This window comes from Tursiops truncatus, chromosome 4 (genome assembly GCF_011762595.2).
Source record: "Tursiops truncatus isolate mTurTru1 chromosome 4, mTurTru1.mat.Y, whole genome shotgun sequence".
NCBI lineage: Eukaryota > Metazoa > Chordata > Mammalia > Artiodactyla > Delphinidae > Tursiops > Tursiops truncatus.
The window spans coordinates 6,915,213-6,934,681 of NC_047037.1; the positions used below are offsets into that span (position 1 = coordinate 6,915,213).

A 19,469-nucleotide genomic window follows, 5' to 3' on the forward strand; every position below is an offset into this window, starting at 1 on the left:
TGTTTTTGTTATTTTAATATGCACTGTGAAGGGGGGCAGGGTTAGCACATAGCAAGTCCCAAACATATCGGCCCAGGTATTTTGCCTACGGTGCATATGTACTTTGGAAAATGCTGCAACTGACAATCACTTGCCAAAAAGCAGTTATAATGACTAACTTTTTGCACCAGTTTAAGGTGGGTGGACATAACCTCAAACTCTTTAAAACTCTTCCTACCATGTGGGCTAGTTAACTTTGGCCCAATTTGCTTTCTGGAGGAGGCTAAAGCTTGAGAGGTAATACTTCATTATTAAATCATACGTATACATATTTTTATATTTCATTATTAAACGGTATACACACACACAAATGTATTCACAAAGAAACCACAAAGAACGTGTGATACACTTCATTAAAGCTTTTTAAAATACCAAGATTTCTGAATCAAAATAAAAGCTGCATGGTATGGACTATACTTTTGATGCTCATCCATTATAAAAACCATAAAATACTAAAATGGGATCACATTGTAACATGACATACAAATGGAGGGGGCTGACAATCACTGTTATACTGCTGAGTCTATTAAAGTGGAAATACCACTTATCTACTACATTTCTTGTATGTAGGGAAAAGCCAGGAGATACTAGAGTTCTGTAATTTATCTTATTGGGAGGATCTGAAACTACAAATAAAATTCTCAAGTGTACTTACTTGAGAACATATACTCAATGCATAGCATAAAGTTATGCTCCTGAAAGACGGACTCCAAGAAGTTGCTACATGCCAGTGGGTATCTGCCTTACATATTTCAAAAGTAAGACTTTAAAACGTATAAAATACCTGGAAAAAATATGGTACTGCTTAGTTACACACCCCTTGCAAAATACCGCGGATCTTAAAGCTGTCCACACAGTACCTAATTCAAAAGCTTCATTTGGCAGATGAAACTGATGCCCAAAAAAGGCTGTTTTGCCCCACTGCTATATACAGTTGTGGATTTCTCTGATGAGGTTCAATTATCTAATTTCTTGTCTTCTATTCACAGCAATGCTCTGTTAGTTGTCTCCTCTTTGTCCTGTATCTTACCGTCCCCTTGCCTCAGTCTTACCAAAAACACTGTAAGCAGTGCTTACTCTACCTCTTTCCCCTCTCCTTCCATCTTTCTCTCCAGGTCCCATTTCCCTTTCATGTCCCTCTTCATTAATCACTCACTTTTTCTCTTCCCTCAGTTATTTAGAATTAGAATTTTAATGTTAACTCTTTTACTATTTACTTTTACTATTTTCACTATTCATTCTAAAGCCAATATAATTCAGCACAAACATGTATTAACTTGAAGAAGCTTCTAATCATTATCAAGAAAGATATCAATCAAATCTTATACTTGGGGACATTGATTCCACTCATGTTTACATCTGTGTTTTAGCTTCCATATAACCATCTTGGGGATAACCAGTAAATCGAAATATTAAACAACATTACCTTAACAAAAACCAAGTTATAAAGCTTGAGCCTGCTGCTCAGCTCTTCACTCTGAGACCTACTTAGTACCTATCATCATACAATCAGAACAGCAAAATCTTATTTGTCAACGTATGATTCAATTAAATGAAGAAGGGATAAAAGAAAATCTTACCCCCAATGGTACTCTCTTGAAATTCATGAAATTGGCCCTTCACAAAACGAAGCACCAGGCTCGATTTGCCAACAGCAGACTCTCCCAGAAGTACTAATTTGAACTGGCATATTTTATTTCCAGTATTTGGCCCATTGGGTCTTGTTGCTCCTCGATTAGCCATGTCCAAATTTGAAAGAAGTCCCTAATTTCAGTCTCTTAAATGAACTTCCAGGATGCAAGGTGTCAATTTTTTTCTTTCTGGAGGTAGAGAAACCTGTAAAAAAACAAATATGAAGTAATTAAGTATACAAATCAGCAAAACAAAGCAAATCTACTATTAATCACTTCGGTAAATTCTGCCTGTAACACATTATTGCATGACAATTATAACCTCTAATAGACACTGAGTGTCATTTAGTTTAATTCACTACCTTTGTCAGTACTGTAAAGGCATGAGATTTGAGCCTAAAATCATGCTGTAATCAAGGCTTTTAAAACATTTTAAAGCTAACCTTTATCAAAGACTCAATTTTGTGCCAGGTGATTTTAAGTACTTAACACAGCCACTCAACAATCCTATAAAGTTGACTATTACAATCCTTAAAAATGAGGAAAACAGGCACAGAGAGGTTAAGTAACTTGAGGTCACACAGTTACTGTGACAGAGCTTCAACAGAGCTGAGTTTCAAACCCTGGCAACCTGAAAGGTGACTCAAGTACTTAGGTTAAAACAGTTTTGAGTAAAATTAAGTTAATAAGTGGAAAGCTCTTAGAATAGACCTTAGAACACAGTAACAGCTCAATAAATGTTGGCCATTATCATTTGAAGGCTTCTGTTAAACAGTACATGTTTTTTGTTTATTTAACGGTAGTTTTGGAGCAACAAATATATTAAGTAGGTGGTGTGTCTGGTGCCTAAAAGACTTAAAACTGTTTTCTGATGTGCCCAAGTATATCAGACGTGGAACTGTTAACTGTGGTTCTCTATGTGGTGAGTGAATTAGTGTCTTAGTTATCCTTTTCTGTAGTTCTGGAGCTAACAAATGTGTCGTTACTTTCTATTTAACACATTTAGAAAAAGCTAGCCTGAAGGGCAACTTCTATGTCTTCTACTATTATCTAAGAACGCTAATTTTCAATCTCAAAGAATTAGGGAACTTTCAAAGAACTCTTTTCCAATCTATTCACAAATCAATCATCATAGTTTTCTTCCATCTTTAATCAAAAGCTGATCATGTGCTAATAACATTAAATCTGATGATTCCCCTTCTCAAATCACTGTTCTATTTCATTTAGGTACCTAATACGATATTTGCCTTACCCATGAAATTAGTTTATACAAGAATCCCTCTTGACCACGAACTCATTAATAAACATATCCATGAGACCTTACATTCATGGCAATAAAATCACCTCTGCCTTACCTAAACAGCAGCTTTGAAGAGTCCTTACCTTTTAGTAATACGTATTGAAATACTGACAAATGAAATAATAGGTCTGAGTTGCTTCCAAACAATGGGGGCGTAAATAAAACAAGATTGGCCATAAAATAACTGAAGCCAGGGTGATGGGTTCATTATACTATTCTTCCTACTTCTGTACATTTAAAAAATTTTCTGTAATAAAAAAATGCTCCAACCCCACATCTATCCTCCTAGCACCCCAAAAACATATCAGATTTGGGGATCTAATCCTGGCTAGCTATACCAATTTCTGCTGGAGCAAGTGCTTTCATTTCAAAGCCTCTATTTCCAGTATACCTAACTTTCATAACTGCTGTGGGAAGTAAACAAGAAACTATATATGTAAAAAGTTTCTAATACAGTGGTCAACACACAGCAGGGATTTAAAATTGGCAATTAAAGTGCCCCTTTGATGAAATAATGACCAAGTATCAAAAGAAAGTCAGGTAGACTGAAAATGCACCAACACACCTTCAGATAGTACATACGATAGCAACTAAAACACTTCCCAGCTGTCTGATTACCTACAAAACAGCAAACTGAATTACTCATCAAGGACAACATGCTCCGAATTTCCAGTCCTCCCAAAATTGCACGGAAAACATCAGATGCCCATTAAAAAAGATTATGATTTAGCTTTGTCTTTTAAGGTTTAAAGCCTTGCATTATAGTTCCCTCCAAGGATCTCAAACAAAACATATCTAAATCTAATTATAAATATACAGTTAGCATAACATTAAGGTTAAAAGTTACATTTTGTAATAGTTGCATTCACTACTTAAACTTTTGTTTCACAAAAGCACAAGATTTTGCACAAAGTGCATTTTAAATCTTTTGAAAACACCTGGCATTCTAGAGTTAAAGTCCTCCTGGGTGCTCCTTGATGAAAACTAACAGCAGCTTACGTTTCTGGGTACTTATTTTGTGCCAAGCACCATCCTATGAATTAGGCTCACAGCAACCCTACGAGCTCTTTTTATTATCCCATTTTACACTAAGAATAAAGTTTCTGAGCTGTCCTGAATTACCGCAGTGGTGTCCATGTGGGTTTTTCCTCTACTAGTTATGTGAAAGGCAATTGACTGGACACTTAGGCACCACTTCAGCAAAAAACAAAAACCAAATATGTGAATTATGACGTTCAGAGCTTGAAAAAGTCTGAGTCTCAGGAGGATAACCAGCTTCCAGGGAGGCGAACAACAGAGCACGTTTAAAGGGCTCTATCCAGTGAGTGTGTTCAGCGACCTAGTTGTGCCGAGTTGTTTAAGGCTGCGGTTCACCACCTTCCAACGATGAGACAAGAGTCCCTAGACAGCCCGGCTTCCCGAGCCGCCTCCTCCCTCCATTACCCGGCTCAGGGAGTCGGGGGGTAGGCGGAGCTCCCCAAATTCACACCTGCTGGAAGCCCCAGTTCCTCCTCCGAGAGCACCTGAGCAACTGACACCAGCTCCGATCGCCCGAGCAGGCAGGCTCCGCCAGGCCCCTGGGCCGTCTCTCCCATCCTCCTCCCCGGAATCCGGCCTGCTTCTGGCCGGAGACCACCCCCCCCCCAACCCCGGGCTGCCAGGACGGAGCAGGCGGAACCGCGGCCTCCGGCCCTCTCTCGCGGCGCCATCTTGAGAAGGGAACAGGGTGACACCCGTCGCTCCCTCGGCCGGTCCCCAAATCCTGGCCTCCGAAGCCCCTCGAAGGATGAGTCACCAGGGCCGGTGGGTCGAGACGCCGGGTTCGGCCCATCTCCAGTCTCGGGCCCCGACGCGCGAGAGGGAAGGGCGGAGGACTCCGCGCCGGCAGGGCCCGCGGACCACCCGGGGTCCCGACCCGCTCCGCGCAGGCGGAGGGCCGGCTCGGTTACCTGAGTCCGCAGCTCGCGGGGCCGCGGCGCCGAAGCTTCCGGCTGCAGGTCCCAGGCGGAGCCCGAGAGGAGGCTGAGGCTGAGGCAGCGGTGGTGGCGCGTCTCCTCGTCTCGCCGCTCCCCTCAGACTGGACGGTGCGGGGCTCGTGCCGCGGTGCCGCCCCCGTCGGTCTCCGTCTCCGCCTCTCGCCGCTCCGCCTTCCTCTTTGCTTTCTCCTCCTCCGCCGCCGCCGGCGCTCGAGTTCCCACTAAATCTTCCTCCTCCTCCCTCCTCCCCTCAGGCCGGCCGCCGGCTCCTTCGCTAACCAAAACACAAACACTCCAGTCCCAGCGCGGTAGCCACTTCCGCCGCCCGGCGCCGGCCTCGCCGCCACGTCGCCGCACGTCGCAGACTACGCCCCTTCGTCACTTCCGGTCGTTCCCCGTCCGCCCGTTCTATCCGCTCCCCCGCCCCCTCTCAGAGCCTTAAGAGTCCGGGCTGGGCCGCGGGGCGGGGCGGCCGCGTCACGTGACCCCAGCGAGCCGCGGGGTCGGCTACGGCCGCGGGCCGCCTCCCCTCGCCCGCTTCCCCGGGGCGCGCGCGGCCCCGCCCCCGTCGGCGCCATTGTTATCTGGGCGGTGGTCGGTGGCTCCCCGTGGCCGAGGGCGGGGACGAGGCGGGGACACTCCTTGGCCGGCCTGCTCTAGGGGGAAGCCCAGAAGAGCTTGGGTTTGTTACTCCCAGGCGGTGTGGGGCGGCGAAGTTTTCTCTGTGAATATTAGTTGTCAGTTCCCCTTCCCCTACCTCTGCAGCAGCCCAACAATGCCCCCTCGGCTTAGGGGCTTTTTTGTGGGGGCTTTTCTAGCACAAGAGAGCCTTCCAACACGTCCCTAGGGATGGGTGGATAGGTAAGGGGCATTGACTCCAGGGAGGAGGATGCGATCCTCCCCCGACCCCCGAAAGTTGTCTTTAGGCGGGGACATTTTCAATAACTTGCTTTTCTTGAGAGCCTACCTGTTTTGGGTGCGAAGGGGCAAGTTATAAAATAATAGGTAGCTTTTATAAAGAATTTCCCGTCGCGGGTTACTGCACTAAACGCTTTACAGGAATTATCCCATTTTCTTCCTACGCTATGGGGCTCTCACTCTGAAACTAGCTCTATCGTCCGCCTCCCTCTACATTGGAATATTACCTACCCAAAGTGGTCCTCGCCGCTGTCTAGCACAGCAGCTGGCAGCCAGGAGTCTTCAGTCGTGGCTGTGGAATTCACGAATGTGCCGTGCCTGTTTTACAGGTAAAGAATTTGAGGCACAGAGATTGTGTAACTTGTCCAAAATCACCGCGGAGTAGGTGATGAAATTGTGTTCTAACCTGCGGGCTGGCTCCAGAATCTGAGTTCTTAAGCACAGTTCCAGTAAAAGAACCCAATACATTCATTAGCCTCCATTGCAGACCTACTTAAGGCAAGCTGTTTTGGCTCCATCTCACACAACAGTCCCTGGCTGGGCATCTGAAACAAAACAAAAAATTCCTTTCGGAATTTGGGAGAATGTTAAATCGATTTTTCCTCAGGATGAGGGTTGCTTTTTCAGTTTGCTGTTTACTATTTATAGCCCTGCCGTGTGGCCATCAGTTTTGATCGTCTAGATGTGTACTTGGCCTAAGGTATCCTGTCGGTGCTCAGTCAACATTTTGCAATGAAGGTGATTTGAACCCTTGAACAGCCAGCCTTTCAGATCAACCTCCCAGTTACCCCAAGCACATTATGTGTCATGTGCAAACGGTGTCTGTGGCACTTTATCCCAAGGGGTGGTTCCAATATGGTATGTTAGTCATGGTGATACCTCTTGGACAATCCCAGGCATAATCAGGAAATAGGATATGTCACATCAGTTTTGGCATGTCAACAGTATGCCCCAAACCAAACCTATTCCATCCCAAACGTGCTTCTGCTTGGTGACTGGTATTAACAGCCTCCCAGTCACCTAGACTTGAAAGAGCAGAATCATCTTCAGCTCTTCGTTGTCCCATTCTGTCACCCAAAATTCTCTAATCCCAAATCTAAGCTCTAATCCCAAAGCCTGGGCCATGGTAGTATTTGTACAAGCTGAAATTAATGCACACTCCTGCCTTTTCAACCCATTCTTTACACTTTGGCCAGTCACTCTCCTACTCAAAAATATGCAATTGCTAAATAGAGTACAAAGTTCTTCAACTCTGGTTCCAACCCATGTTTCTTTCATTCTGTTTCTAAAGCCTCCCTCTCCCCAAACTCTTGCCTTGTGACCTAATCATACCAGTCTACTCTGTGTTCCCAGAGTGTCGCCTGTGTGTTTCCATCTTGGCATCTTTGATCACTTTGTTCTCTGCACCTTGGAATACCACTACCTCTCATCACTGCAGGTCTCACCTTGGCCAGGATGCCAACTCCTCTGGATGGCATCTGAGGCTACTTCTACTGGATTTAGTGATCTTTTTCCTGTAGTTTCATGATACTTTACTGTCTGTAATAGTTCTAATATGTATCTGCCTTATTTTACAGTTAGAGAGTACCTGCCTAGACTTTCCTCCTCAGGCTTTCATTCCCATTAGGATTTTAAAGTTCTTAAGGACCAGGACCATAATTTATTCATGATTTAACTTCCTTTCAGAGGAACTTTGATTGATATCATAGGGACTCCCCAAAATTTGTGAGCTTAATTGCATTTTTTTTTTTGCCACACCATGCAGCTTGTGCAATCTTAGTTCCCTGACCAGGGATAAAACCCCGCCTTCCACAGTGAAAGCACTGAGTCACTAACTACTGAACCACCAGGGAATTCCCAAGCTTAATTACATTTAGAATGGTGAACATTTGACTTAAGTCCTCACAAATAACACCTGGATGCTGAAATTTATACATTGTTAGGAACTCCCCATCATTGTTCTAGGGTATTGCTTCCTCATTCATTTCTTTCTACCAATTTTTAAAATATTTATTTATTTTGGCTGTGCCGCGTCTTAGGTGAGGCACACAGGATCTTTGTTGAGGCATGCAGATTTCTTAGTTGTGGCATGCATGCAGGATCTAGTTCCCCGACCAGAGGTCAAAACCGGGCTCTCTGCATTGGGAGCACAGAGCAGAGTCTTACCCACTGGACCAGCAGGGGAGTCCGACTTTCTACCAATTTTGTCTTTTAATTCACTTCCTTCGTGAGGGAATTCCTGGCTTTCCAGAGGTTAGCAGTGCTTTCATTGCTGGGGCCTGGGTTCAATGGTCAGGGAACTAAGATCCTGCAAGCTGTGAGGCAAGGCCCAAAAACCCCAATTCTCTGTATTCATGAATATATTCCACAGTATTTTATAGTTTAGTCATAATGTTTGCCTGGGGAGTTCTGCTCCAGCGGCTGGTACCTCTAAGATCCAGTAGTAATTTTGGAGAGATGGAAATGCCACAGTAAAGCTTTGCTCTTGTACTGCCGCTCACAATAGGCCTGTGTTTTTTTTCCCCCTAACTCTGGATAACTGAGGAGGACTGATAACTGGATACATTCTAGTAGCAAATGGGAGATCCTACTGAAACCGTGTAACTTGGAGTGGGACTTGAACCCACAGGCCGGGACCCAAACCCAGCCAAAACCCAGAGTGGGACTTGAACCCATGGTCTTTTAATGGAGATCACACCTAGTCTCAGGACTTAATGAAGCTCATGTTCTTGATGTCTCATCGCAGAAAGAATTCAGTGAGAGACAAAGTGATAGGTAAGAAGTAGATTTATTTAGAGAGAAACACACTCCATAGACAGAGTGTGGGCCATCTCAGAAGGTGAGAAGAGCACCAGGGTAGGGGGGTTGTCAGTTTTTATAGGGGTGGGTAATTTCATAGGCTAAAGAGTGGGAGGAGTATTCCAGCTATTTTGGGGAAGAGATGGGGATTTCTAGGAATGGGGCCACCGCCCACTTTTTGACCTTTATGGTTGGTCTTGGAACTGTCACGGCGCCTGTGGGTGTGTCATCAGCTTGCTGATGTGTTACAATGATCATATACTGAGGCTCTAGGTCTAGTGGAAGTCGACTTGTCCACCATCTTGGACCTATTTTGTTCTAATCTGTTTATGTCGTGTCCTCGGGCTATGTTATTCTTTTAAAGGTTGTGCCCTGCCCCCTTCTCTCCTGTTTAACTACTAGGTGGTAAAATTTCTTAAGGAAGCCACAAAATGGATGGAGCCTAAATAAAGTCATGCAGAACTGAACACTGCCCTTAGTGCTGCCTTTGCCCTCAAATCTCTAAACACCGACTCAGGAATTCCCAGCACCTTGCATCTCTCAATCATCCACAACACTCCATGTCTTCTACCTTCTCCTCCAGGAAATCTTTCCATTGTGTAGTTGAAGAATGACTCTTTGCATAGATGGTAATGAATGGTAACATTCACTTTTAAATGGGACTGTCTGGAGACAAACCGAAAGGTAATTCTGGCATAAGGAATTGTAGGCATGGTGGCAAGGCAGTGAGAAAAAGGCTATGGAAACTTGAGCTATTCAGGTTTAAAAGCTAGTGTCTTTGTAGGACATCATGAAAGCCTCAGCTCAAGGTCACATACCTAAGGGATTTCTAAGCCCATCAATTCTAAAGTAGCTTCCCTCCATATCAAAGTGTTCTGTTTTCTTCATGGTACTCATCACTCATCATGTGAAATGATCTTATTTATTGCTTTACTTGATGGTTATCTATCCCTACTAGAATATAAATTCTATGAGGTAGGGATTAGCTTAGTCCATTGTATTCCCAGAACTGACACAAAATGAGGACTCAGTACTGTAGATAGTTGTAAACAAAAGAATCGAATGAACACTTATACAGACATACCTTGATTTACACACAATCAAGTCATTTAAATTGCTTAGGGGGAGAAGAATATGTATACTAGCTATCTAGAAAATTACAGTACACTGTTTTTACAAATGTAAAATAGTATCCCTTAACCACTTTTAAAAAAAATTTGGGGGCTTCCCTGGTAGCGCAGTGGTTGAGAGTCCGCCTGCCGATGCAGGAAACACGGGTTCGTGTCCCGGTCCGGGAGGATCCCACATGCCGCGGAGCGGCTGGGCCCGTGAGCCGTGGCCGCCGAGCCTGCGCGTCCGGAGCCTGTGCTCCGCAACGGGAGAGGCCACAACAGTGAGAGGCCCGCGTACAGAAAAAAAAAAAAAAAAAAAAAAATTTGGACTTTGCAAGTTTTTCATGAGGCTTTCTTAAAAAAGTGGAATCTCATAAATTTCATTCAAATTCTAAGCGAGGTGTTCTGTATCCCCTGTATGTGTAGAACATGACAAATATTCACCAAATATACATTCATTAAACCTTGAGTTTAAAAAAAATCCCATACTTAATTTTGAGTTCGCCACATTATTTTAAAAAGTCAATATGCATTACTGTGTAACGCATTTCAAATTTTAATATATTTACTTGAAATGCTATTTAAAGCCTATTTATTGGAGTGTGTTTTCAAAGACTTTAAGATGTTCCTTACCACAGCTGCCAAATATAGTAACTTTACAGAATTTTTAAAGGATGTCTTAAGTGCTGAAAGAACTACACGCAGTGTGCATGTACTTTCACAAGGAAGGATCTAAAATTGGTGGTCACCACCAGAAAGAGGGTTATTTATTCTCTGATCGCCAGTAAAATTAATAGGCCGTGGCCAGGAGTAGGCCCCTGGCTGAACCCATCCTAACGGGACCGCGTTGCTTGGGAAACCAAAGAGAAGTTTGGGGTCATTTGATCTGGAGCCCAAGACCACATCCTTCAAGTTTTCCTGCCCTCCAAATCAACTAAAGAAGGGGGGAAAAAGAGAGAAGGAATAAGGGAGAATAGGGGGAATGAGGGAGAGAGAAAGAGGAGAGAGTGGGGGAGAGGAGAAAGAGGGAGAGAGATGGGTGGGGGTCCTGCCCTGGAAAGAGCTGCGCTCCAAGCCCCGCCCCCGTTTCCCAGGTAACTGGGTAAACAGACCTCCATCTTCTTTTCCCCAGTGAATTCTGCTAGGTGTGAAGTGGCGGGCAGGAAGCAGTGGGCAGGAAGTCCGAGTGGAGATGTGCTCTTTCGTAAGAGCGGGGTCCCCCAAAGGGTTGGGGCGCTCCAAGGGATTGGGATCTTCCCTCTAGCCAGGTGCAGCTTACCCCTTAGAGATGAGTGCCCTTGGAGGAATGACGGTATCTGAGAGGAAATCTCCCCTGAGCATGGACGTGGCACTCACCCAGGAAGGAAAAGATGACTTAGGAGAGAGAAGGGTCTTCATGGGAACAACATCTCCCACGGAGTTGGGGCTCAGAGTGGGATTAGGAAAAGAAGATTCTCCATGCAGTAATAAATATGAGGAGAGGATGGCTTCACCGGAAACAAAATGTCCATCGAGCAATGGGCTTGATATAAGATTAAAAAGACAGAATATTTCTAGGGCTTTCATGGACGGGAGTAATTTAGGAGTCAGCAGGGTCTCAGCCTCACAGGAAACAAAATGTCCTCTGAGAATGTTGCCAGGAAGAGCAGGTTTAGAAAATGAGCGTTTTCTGGCAGGGTGTCGTCCTGGAAGGGTAACACAGTCTCCACTGGGCCTGGTGTGTGAAAGTCCACAGGCTCTAGGCAGCAGGAGATGTCCTGTGGCTGGTGACCCTGAAGAGTTAGGGGCTTCAGTGGGGAAGCAACCTACTTTGGGTATGGAACCTAGACGGGGACTGGAAAAAGAGTCCACCTGTGTGGTGATGAAGCCCAGCGTGGAGATGCAGCCTCCTGTGCAGGTGGACATGGGGTTCCCCCAACCAGAGGATCCAGATGAAACTAAGCCTACAGAACCCCAAATGGGCTTGGTGATAGAACCTTCTGAGTGCCAGTTGGCTCAACAACCTGAAGAGCAAAGGGAGACTGAGAACATTGAACCAGGAGTAGAACCTCCAGATCGCATCAGACCCATATACTCTGGGAAATTTTTTGATCGGTTGCCTTGCTGGCCAAGTGTAAGTTTCTTCCTAGTACTTTCCGTAGGAACTATGTATAGCCATGTCTCTATCAAGATGATAAACGAGTGAGACTTGTTTGGATTTGCAGAGTCAAATTGCAGAGATTTTGTTGAGATTCTGATATTCCTTGTCCCAAGAGACTCTTTCCAGCTGTTATTCTGTCCGGTCTCCTCTGACTCTCTGCCTTCTTTTCTAATGTCAGCTTTGTTTTCTGTGCACACGAATGGGTCCTCTTGATTTCTCCCTCCTTTCTCCTTTGACCTACATTTCATTCCTCAATCTGCATTTTCTCAACCCTCCAACTGTAATACATGTTATATCCTAATATTCATGTACTTTTTCCGAAAACAGTTTGCTTTTTCTATTCATTATTCTGTGAGTTATTTATTCTTTCAGCAAAGACTTGTGGTGGTCCTTATGCTGGGTCCAGGGCACTATCAAATGAGAAGCACATGATTCTAATCCCATGGGTTTAGGCTCTCACTCCAATTTTGGAGGCAATAACTAAACAAATATTATATAGATGTCTAAATGCATAGAAAACATTCTTCCTTAATAGAAGTACACTCTAAATATGAAGCGCAATGGAGAGTTTGGACAATTGTTTTGGAGGAGATAGGAAAGGCTTTACAGAGCAAGTAATATTTCAGCTAATTTAGAAAGGTGTCAGTATTTGTCAGATGGAAACGGTTGGAGCATCTTGGGCAAAGAATGGCATGGAGTGTGACCAAAGCTTCTTGTGTTGGGAGGTATAAGCAATTCTGTTTAGCCAGCATGGTGGTAAGAGATGAAGAAGAAATCTAAAGGTCCTGAATGCAGGGGTAAAACGTATGGGTACAGAAGCAATGGTGGATCTTCATGAGGGAAGAAATGAATAAAATTTGCCTTTTGAAAGGATAATTCTGATATCAATAATAATGGTGGACTGGAAGGGGAAGATATTGGATGACAGGAAAAAGTTAGAAGGTTATTTCAGGGTAATGATGGCCTGAAATTAATGTAGAGTTGGAAAGAATTGGAGAGGAGAGAGCAATTCTGAGAACCTTTTAGGAGATGGTATTGTTAAGAATTGCCATCCAGTTGTGGATCTATGTGGTAAAAGAGAGGGAAGTTAATGGATGACTTAGGAGTTTCTAGTTTGATAATGAGACATCTTCCGGTTTGGTGACACATGAATATCTGGTGTTGGCCATCCTGAGTTTCAGTTATTTACAGGGTATCAGATGAAAAAGCCAGGCAGACAGTTGGAGCCATGGGTGGAAATGGGACAAAGAAGGTCTAGGCAAGATCTTACCTTGGGAAACACATGAGATGATCAGAGAAAGAAATGTCAACTAGGTGAGTTCTTGATGACAAGGATTTTCTCTTATTTATCATGTCGCTTCATGGCATATCATGATGTCCAGCTTATACTGGTCATTCAGTAAATATATGTTTGATAAATGGAAGGAAGGCTGGATGATTAAGTGGGAGAAAAAACAGAGAAGAAAGAGGTGAGTCTGAGAGGGTGGTATTGAGCAACATAAAGGGAGGATCCTTGAAGTATTCTGGGAGTAAAGGAGACATTAGAGAACACAATTCTGCTGAAGTGGTCACAGGGATTCTGCAGAACTTTTTTTTTGGCATCTGCAGACTTTTGTTCCCCTTGGGAGTCAGAGTGTTCTTTTGTCTTTGACCCACTTTGCTTTCTGGTTCCGTTATTGGATTTCCCCAGCCACTCTCTTCTCACTTGACCATGCCTGCTTCTCCATTCTGGATCGGTTCTGCAGTCTATGGGTCTATGGCTTCAGACCTGATCTCACATACAAGGAGAAACCAGCTTCCGGTTTCCAATACAGGCAGTTCTAAAACCTCTGCTTCCTGCTACCGCTCACGTCCTCCTTTCTAAATGTGAGAGGAAAAAAAAAAAATGTGAGAGGACAGGGAAGAGAGCTTCAAGGAGAAAGTGACCAGCAGTGTTAAAACGTCTCCGATAGGGTAAATAGAATAAAGATGAATTAGCTTTGGGCATTAAGGGAATTAGCAACATAGTGAGAATGCAGATTCCAATATACTGAAGAGTGAAATTAGAATTGGAGAAAACTATTGTAACTTTTTTTTTTCTCCTAAGAAGTGTGACAGTGAAGAGAACAGAGTAAAGATTCCATTTAGGAATAATTTTACTTATTTAGTGAATCAGTAGGGGAGTTTGAGATAACACAAACGAGATAATGGGTGGAACCAGACCCCAGAAAAGCAGGAGGGAGTGGAAACGGGATCACAGCCCAGAGGAGAGATTAGCCTAGATTAGAAACAAGGTTCCTTTTAAAATAATTTTTTAAATATTAAAATATCTACTTTCACTATAAAACAAAGATAATAACATGGAAAATTTAGAAAACAGGAATGAAAACACAATAATCTTATCACCCTAACACTATGCCTACTGGCACTTTGCTGCCCTCACATTAATTGTTATCAGTGGCTTTACTATATCAACATTGCTACCCATGGAGCTTTGCAGGTATTAACTCTTTACCGGTGAGGAAACTGAGGAAAATTAAATAATTTGGCCAAAGTCTTACAGCTAAGAAGTAGTAGCCCCAGGATTTGAAGTCACCACTTCTAATTTAAGAGTCTGAGTTCTAGACTGTACTATACTTCCCATGACACTTTTCTCCTAATCATTTTTATGTAGTTGTTACAGCAAGCATAAAAATTGTCTTGACTTTTCACTTACTATTATTTAATAAATTTTTCAGTGTTATTACAGAGAACTTAAAAGATGTTTTAGTGATAAAAGCAATATTTCTTTAAGCCCATATATGCTTCCTTTTTTTTTTTACATCTTTATTGGAGTATAATTGCTTTACAATGGTGCGTTAGTTTCTGCTTTATAACAAAGTGAATCAGTTATACATATACATATGTTCCCATATCTCCTCCCTCCTGCATCTCCCTCCCTCCCACCCTCCCTATCCCACACCCCTCCAGGTGGTCACAAAGCGCTGAGCTGATCTCCCTGTGCTATGCAGCTGCCTCCCACTAGCTATCTATCTTACGCTTGGTAGTGTATACCATATATGATTCTTTAGATAACTCATTCCCTCTTTTTTTGGACAATAGATTTTTTTCCAGATTTTTCTGTAAAAATAGTCTATGAACTTCTTTATGTATATGTCTTAGAATATTTCCTTAGGATAGAGTTTCAACAGAAGCCAAACGATGAATCTTTCTCTAGTTCTTGTTGCCAAATCCCTTCCTAAAAGATTGTACCACTAAGTTTTAAAAATTAATAATGATTTGTAAGGCATTGTTTTAATTCACATTTCTTTGATTTATAATGAGTTTGAAAATTGTTTCATATGTTTGTTTTCATTGTTTTGTTTTTTTTTATTCTTATATCTGGTCATCTTGCTGAACTCTGATTGGTCTTAATTGCTTATTATTTCTTTTGGATTTGCTAGGTAGACAATCATATTGACACTTTTGTCTTTCCTTCTTTAATATATATAACTCTCATTTCAATTTCCTATCTCACCGCATTGCCTACGATCAATAACACAATATTGAAAAGTCACTTTTCAGACTTTAATGGGAATGATTCTAACGGTTCACCATTAAGTATTATTTTTGCCATATCCATTCCCAGTTTGCTAAGTATGTTTAAAAGTCAGGAATAGAGCTTGAACTATGAAGAGCTTTCCCCACATTTGTTGAAATATATCTTTTTCTGAATTAATATGGTTAATTTTCTAATAACAAACCATCTTCATATTTTTGGGCTAAACCCTACTTGGTTGTGATGTATTATTATTATAATATATTCTAGGGTTTGATTTGCCAGTTTTTTAGTGGGATTTTTGCATCTACGATCCCATGTAATATTGGACACAGTTTTCCTTTTTGGGTTATCTTTCTTGGAGTTTGGTATTAGGGGGATGCTAGCACATGAAAAGAATTGAGAAGACTTCCATATTTTCATTTTCTTTATGCTTGTAAGAGTTTAGATATTGTGTGCATTATCTACTTCTCGTAGGTTTAGTGGAACGCGTACAACTGAAAGGAAAAGAATAGGAGATCCCCAGCATCCTGATCAAGGGATGGGATGGTGAAGTATTTGGTGCCCCTGAGTTCATCCAGTTTCAGAGAAGGGAAGAAGTTCATTTGGGAGAGGTCAAAACCCATTTTCAAGTATGACAGTGAGCAGAGCTCAGATGGAAATACCTCTGTGAAGAACCTGCTAAAATCAACCTGCGAGGACACTAGCTTTTCATCAGGGTGCGCTCAGGAAACTGTCATCTCCACGAGAGGCCGTTCCAGTATTGGGGGGAGGGGAACAGATGCATCTCATTGTAAGGACACTCATCCTGTGGTTTGAAGTTGCTGCCCAGAGTTGGCTGCAAGTGAAGGTCTGCTCTGATGGATTTATGAGACCCCATGAGGCCTTCTAGTCCTGCTGGTATAGTCACTGGTATAGCAGCACTGGTATAGCAGCAATGACTGCTGGTACAGTCATTGGTATAGCAGCATTGGTATAGCAGCAATGACTGCTGGTACAGTCATTGGTATAGCAGCAAGGACCTGTATTCAGGAAAAGCCAAGAAATGGTGGCCCAAGAGGAGATTTTTGGAGTGCTCTTCAAGAACTAAAGAGTCTGGTAAAACGAGGTCCTCTCTGTGTAGACCCTTGGAAGGGCTCTTGGACAGCACTCTGGTAGAGATCAAAATCTCTCTAATGGTCATTTCTCCAAGACATCCTGATACTGTCCCTTGATTGACATTAATGCACTGACTATGGCAGAAACCTTGGGGTTATTAAGACTAAACAACTGAACCTTACAAAGTGCATTGATAAATGGTATTGAAGCCTGAAGTACAAAGAGGAGGAAGGAAGGAAAGTTTCAAAGAAAGGTTTTAAAAAGATAATATTGTCTACAATGACTAGACAGTATGTTAGGTGCTAGGGCTACAAAGATGAAAAATGATACAGTACTGGCTTTCCAAAAACCTTACAGTCTAGAGACTTGAGACCAATAGACCAATGATTTTACAATGTGGTAAATGTCATGCAAAGGGATGCCTTATTTTTTTTCCTCTTCTACACAAAGAGACCCTGATAGCTATTTGAGGGATGGGTAGAGGCAAAGGGGTCACCTATTTGTAAATCTTGTGAGAACCTGATAGTCACGCAAGCCCTGATACTCAAAAAAAAAAAAAAAAAGTCACAAAGATTCATTTTGTCTGAATTTGCAAAGAGCCAATCTCTGCAGAATTCTGCGAAGTGGGTGGTTTTATTTGCCTAACGGGTTCAGGGCCTTCTGGGCAGAAAGATTGATGCCATCATTCCTAAATTTTTGCTGAGATTTTCCGAGTTAGGGATATCTATGAGCAAAACAGAGTGATCTTGACCAAGGGAGAGATCGGACCGTTATGCCAGCCCACACGGAGTTTGGAGAGTGGATGATTATGGGTCAGTGGGTCTTTAGCAGCTGAAAATGGTCTCATATCAACCTTCCTGAGTTGACTTGAATCATACTTGGTCACTGAAACCTGTCATATTGGGGACCAACTGACAAGCTGGCCAAGGGAGGTGGCGCTGCTGTGGCTGGGAACTGAGGAAGGAGGTGCCTGAGTGAGGAGGTGGTCAGTGCAGTTGGGAGTTTGATTACAGACAGAGAGCCTGAGCAGATAAGTAAAGACCGAGAACAGTAGAAGCCAGGTTTCTTACTGGTAGAGAAAAAACTTACTAATACGAAAAGGAGAAGGATAGAAGGAATCCTGTTGTGTTGGATTGTGATTGGAGGTATTGGTGGAAACTCATGGTATTATGTCTATGTCTATGTCTATATCATCTATATCTATATCATCTATGTCTATATCCTTGTCAATATCTAAGCTAAACATTTAACTAAACAGAGTATCATAGAATTGATATAGATGCAAATGTGTGGGGTGTGTATACACCACACATTTCCTAGCTCCATCCTCTAAGAGGATCTAGAAACAATGTTTACTTAGTAGCAATGAGCACACCAGAACCGGGATCTTGATTTCTAAATATCATTCTCTACTAAAAGGAATCAGGACTCTTTGGGGGAATGGCTGACTCTAGGGCTGGTGTAGTACGATATGAACTTGGAACACCGTTGAGAACTAAAAAGTAAGTAAGTGCTCAAAGAATAATGCAGATATGTCAAAGGGGTGCAGAAACAAGCTTGAAGGAGCTCCCAGTGGCCCAAACTGTTATACTTTGAGCACTGAATAAAATTAATATTGAATAAAAGGAGAAGGGAGGGAGAGATAAATTAGGAGTTTGGGATTAACAGATACACACTGCCATATATAAAATAGATGAACAACAAGGACCTACTGTATAGCACAGGGAGCTATATTCAATATCTTGTAATAAACTATGGGAAAAAAATTGAAAAAAAATTAACCAAATCACTGCTGTAAATGGAAAACTAACACAATATTGTAAATGAACTGTACTTCAATTAAGAAATTACCATTGAATAAACCAGAAATCCATGAGCCCATACTGATATAAATACATGAGTGATTGAAAAAATAGCAAGAAAAAAATAATTCCTTGTAGTATAGCACAGATGGAATGATGGAATTAGAAAGTCACCATTTGGCAACCGTCATAGTAGTAATGATTTAGGTCAGAGTCATCAGTGGATATTAAAACAGTAAGTAAAAGTTTAGTGAGGAACTGGATATTTACACATAATAATTTTTTAAATTGATGCATAGTTGATTTACAATGTTGTGTTAATCTCTGCCGTACAGCAATGTGATTCAGTTACACATATAAATCTTTTTTATATTCTTTTCCAGTACGTTTATCACAGGATATTGAATATAGTTCCCTGTGCTTTACAGTAGGACCTTGTTGTTTATCCATTACATAGAATAATTATTGATTACAAGCTTTACAGTGGAGAAACCTAGCTGGCTTTACCTTCCCTTAGTGATCAAAGTTAACACTAATAGGACAAATTGACAGTGTGGGCTTCCTGGTAGAAAAACACAGCATTGTTTCTCTGATAGCCCTGACAAAAATGTATAACTTTCATCATAAGAGAACACTAGTCAAACCCAAACTGAGGATCATTTAACAAAATAACTGACCTATACTCAAAAATTGTCAAGGTCATAAAAGACAAGAGAACATTAGGAACTGTTCCTGACCAAAGAAGACAGAACAGACATGACAAGTAAATGCTATGCATGTGTGCTGGTTACCGAGGCACTTGGATTCTGACTACCCTCAAGAGGACCTGCTGGGTGGGGGTCTGGGCCGGGGTCAGGGGTGGCGGGAAGAGTGTAGCCGGTTGACAGCCTCCACCTGCTGCCCCATGAATCCCCTGCAGCATTCCTTCACCAGGCCACACTACCCAGGACAGAGCAAGGCAGGGACTCTAGAACTGAACTTGTTTGGCCAACACAGATTCCTTTAATGGGAAACGTAGTCTCAGAGACCACACACTGGCCTGGCCAAAGTGTTCTCAGAACTGTGCTGTGGCCTGAAGCCCTTCTTAATACTTCCTTCCTGCTCTCCCTTCACAGGTGACATGGTCTGAAAGCTCTC

The 19,469-nt window shown here is 42.6% G+C and overlaps 2 protein-coding genes across 4 annotated transcripts in view; one reads left to right on the forward strand and one right to left on the reverse strand.

Annotated features, from left to right (window-relative positions):
* The window catches only part of RAB5A (RAB5A, member RAS oncogene family), a 30,855-nt gene extending 24,685 nt beyond the window's left edge, over positions 1–6,170 (reverse strand). The window contains exons 1-2 of one of the 3 annotated variants that reach the window (XM_033855273.2): positions 6,096–6,170; positions 1,620–1,875 (exon numbers count right to left, since the gene is read on the reverse strand). In XM_033855273.2, coding sequence (XP_033711164.1) covers positions 1,620–1,782 — 163 coding nt within the window. In that variant the 5' untranslated portion in view covers positions 1,783–1,875; positions 6,096–6,170. Of the gene's footprint in view, positions 1–1,619; positions 1,876–4,919; positions 6,044–6,095 lie in introns of those variants that run through there. The other 2 variants (XM_033855274.2, XM_033855271.2) reach the window with 2 other exon arrangements.
* A 4,797-nt stretch (positions 6,171–10,967) lies between these two features.
* The window catches only part of EFHB (EF-hand domain family member B), a 50,048-nt gene continuing 41,546 nt past the window's right edge, over positions 10,968–19,469 (forward strand). The window contains 1 exon segment of the mRNA XM_019934139.3: positions 10,968–11,888. Within this exon segment, the coding sequence (XP_019789698.3) occupies positions 10,968–11,888 (921 nt within the window).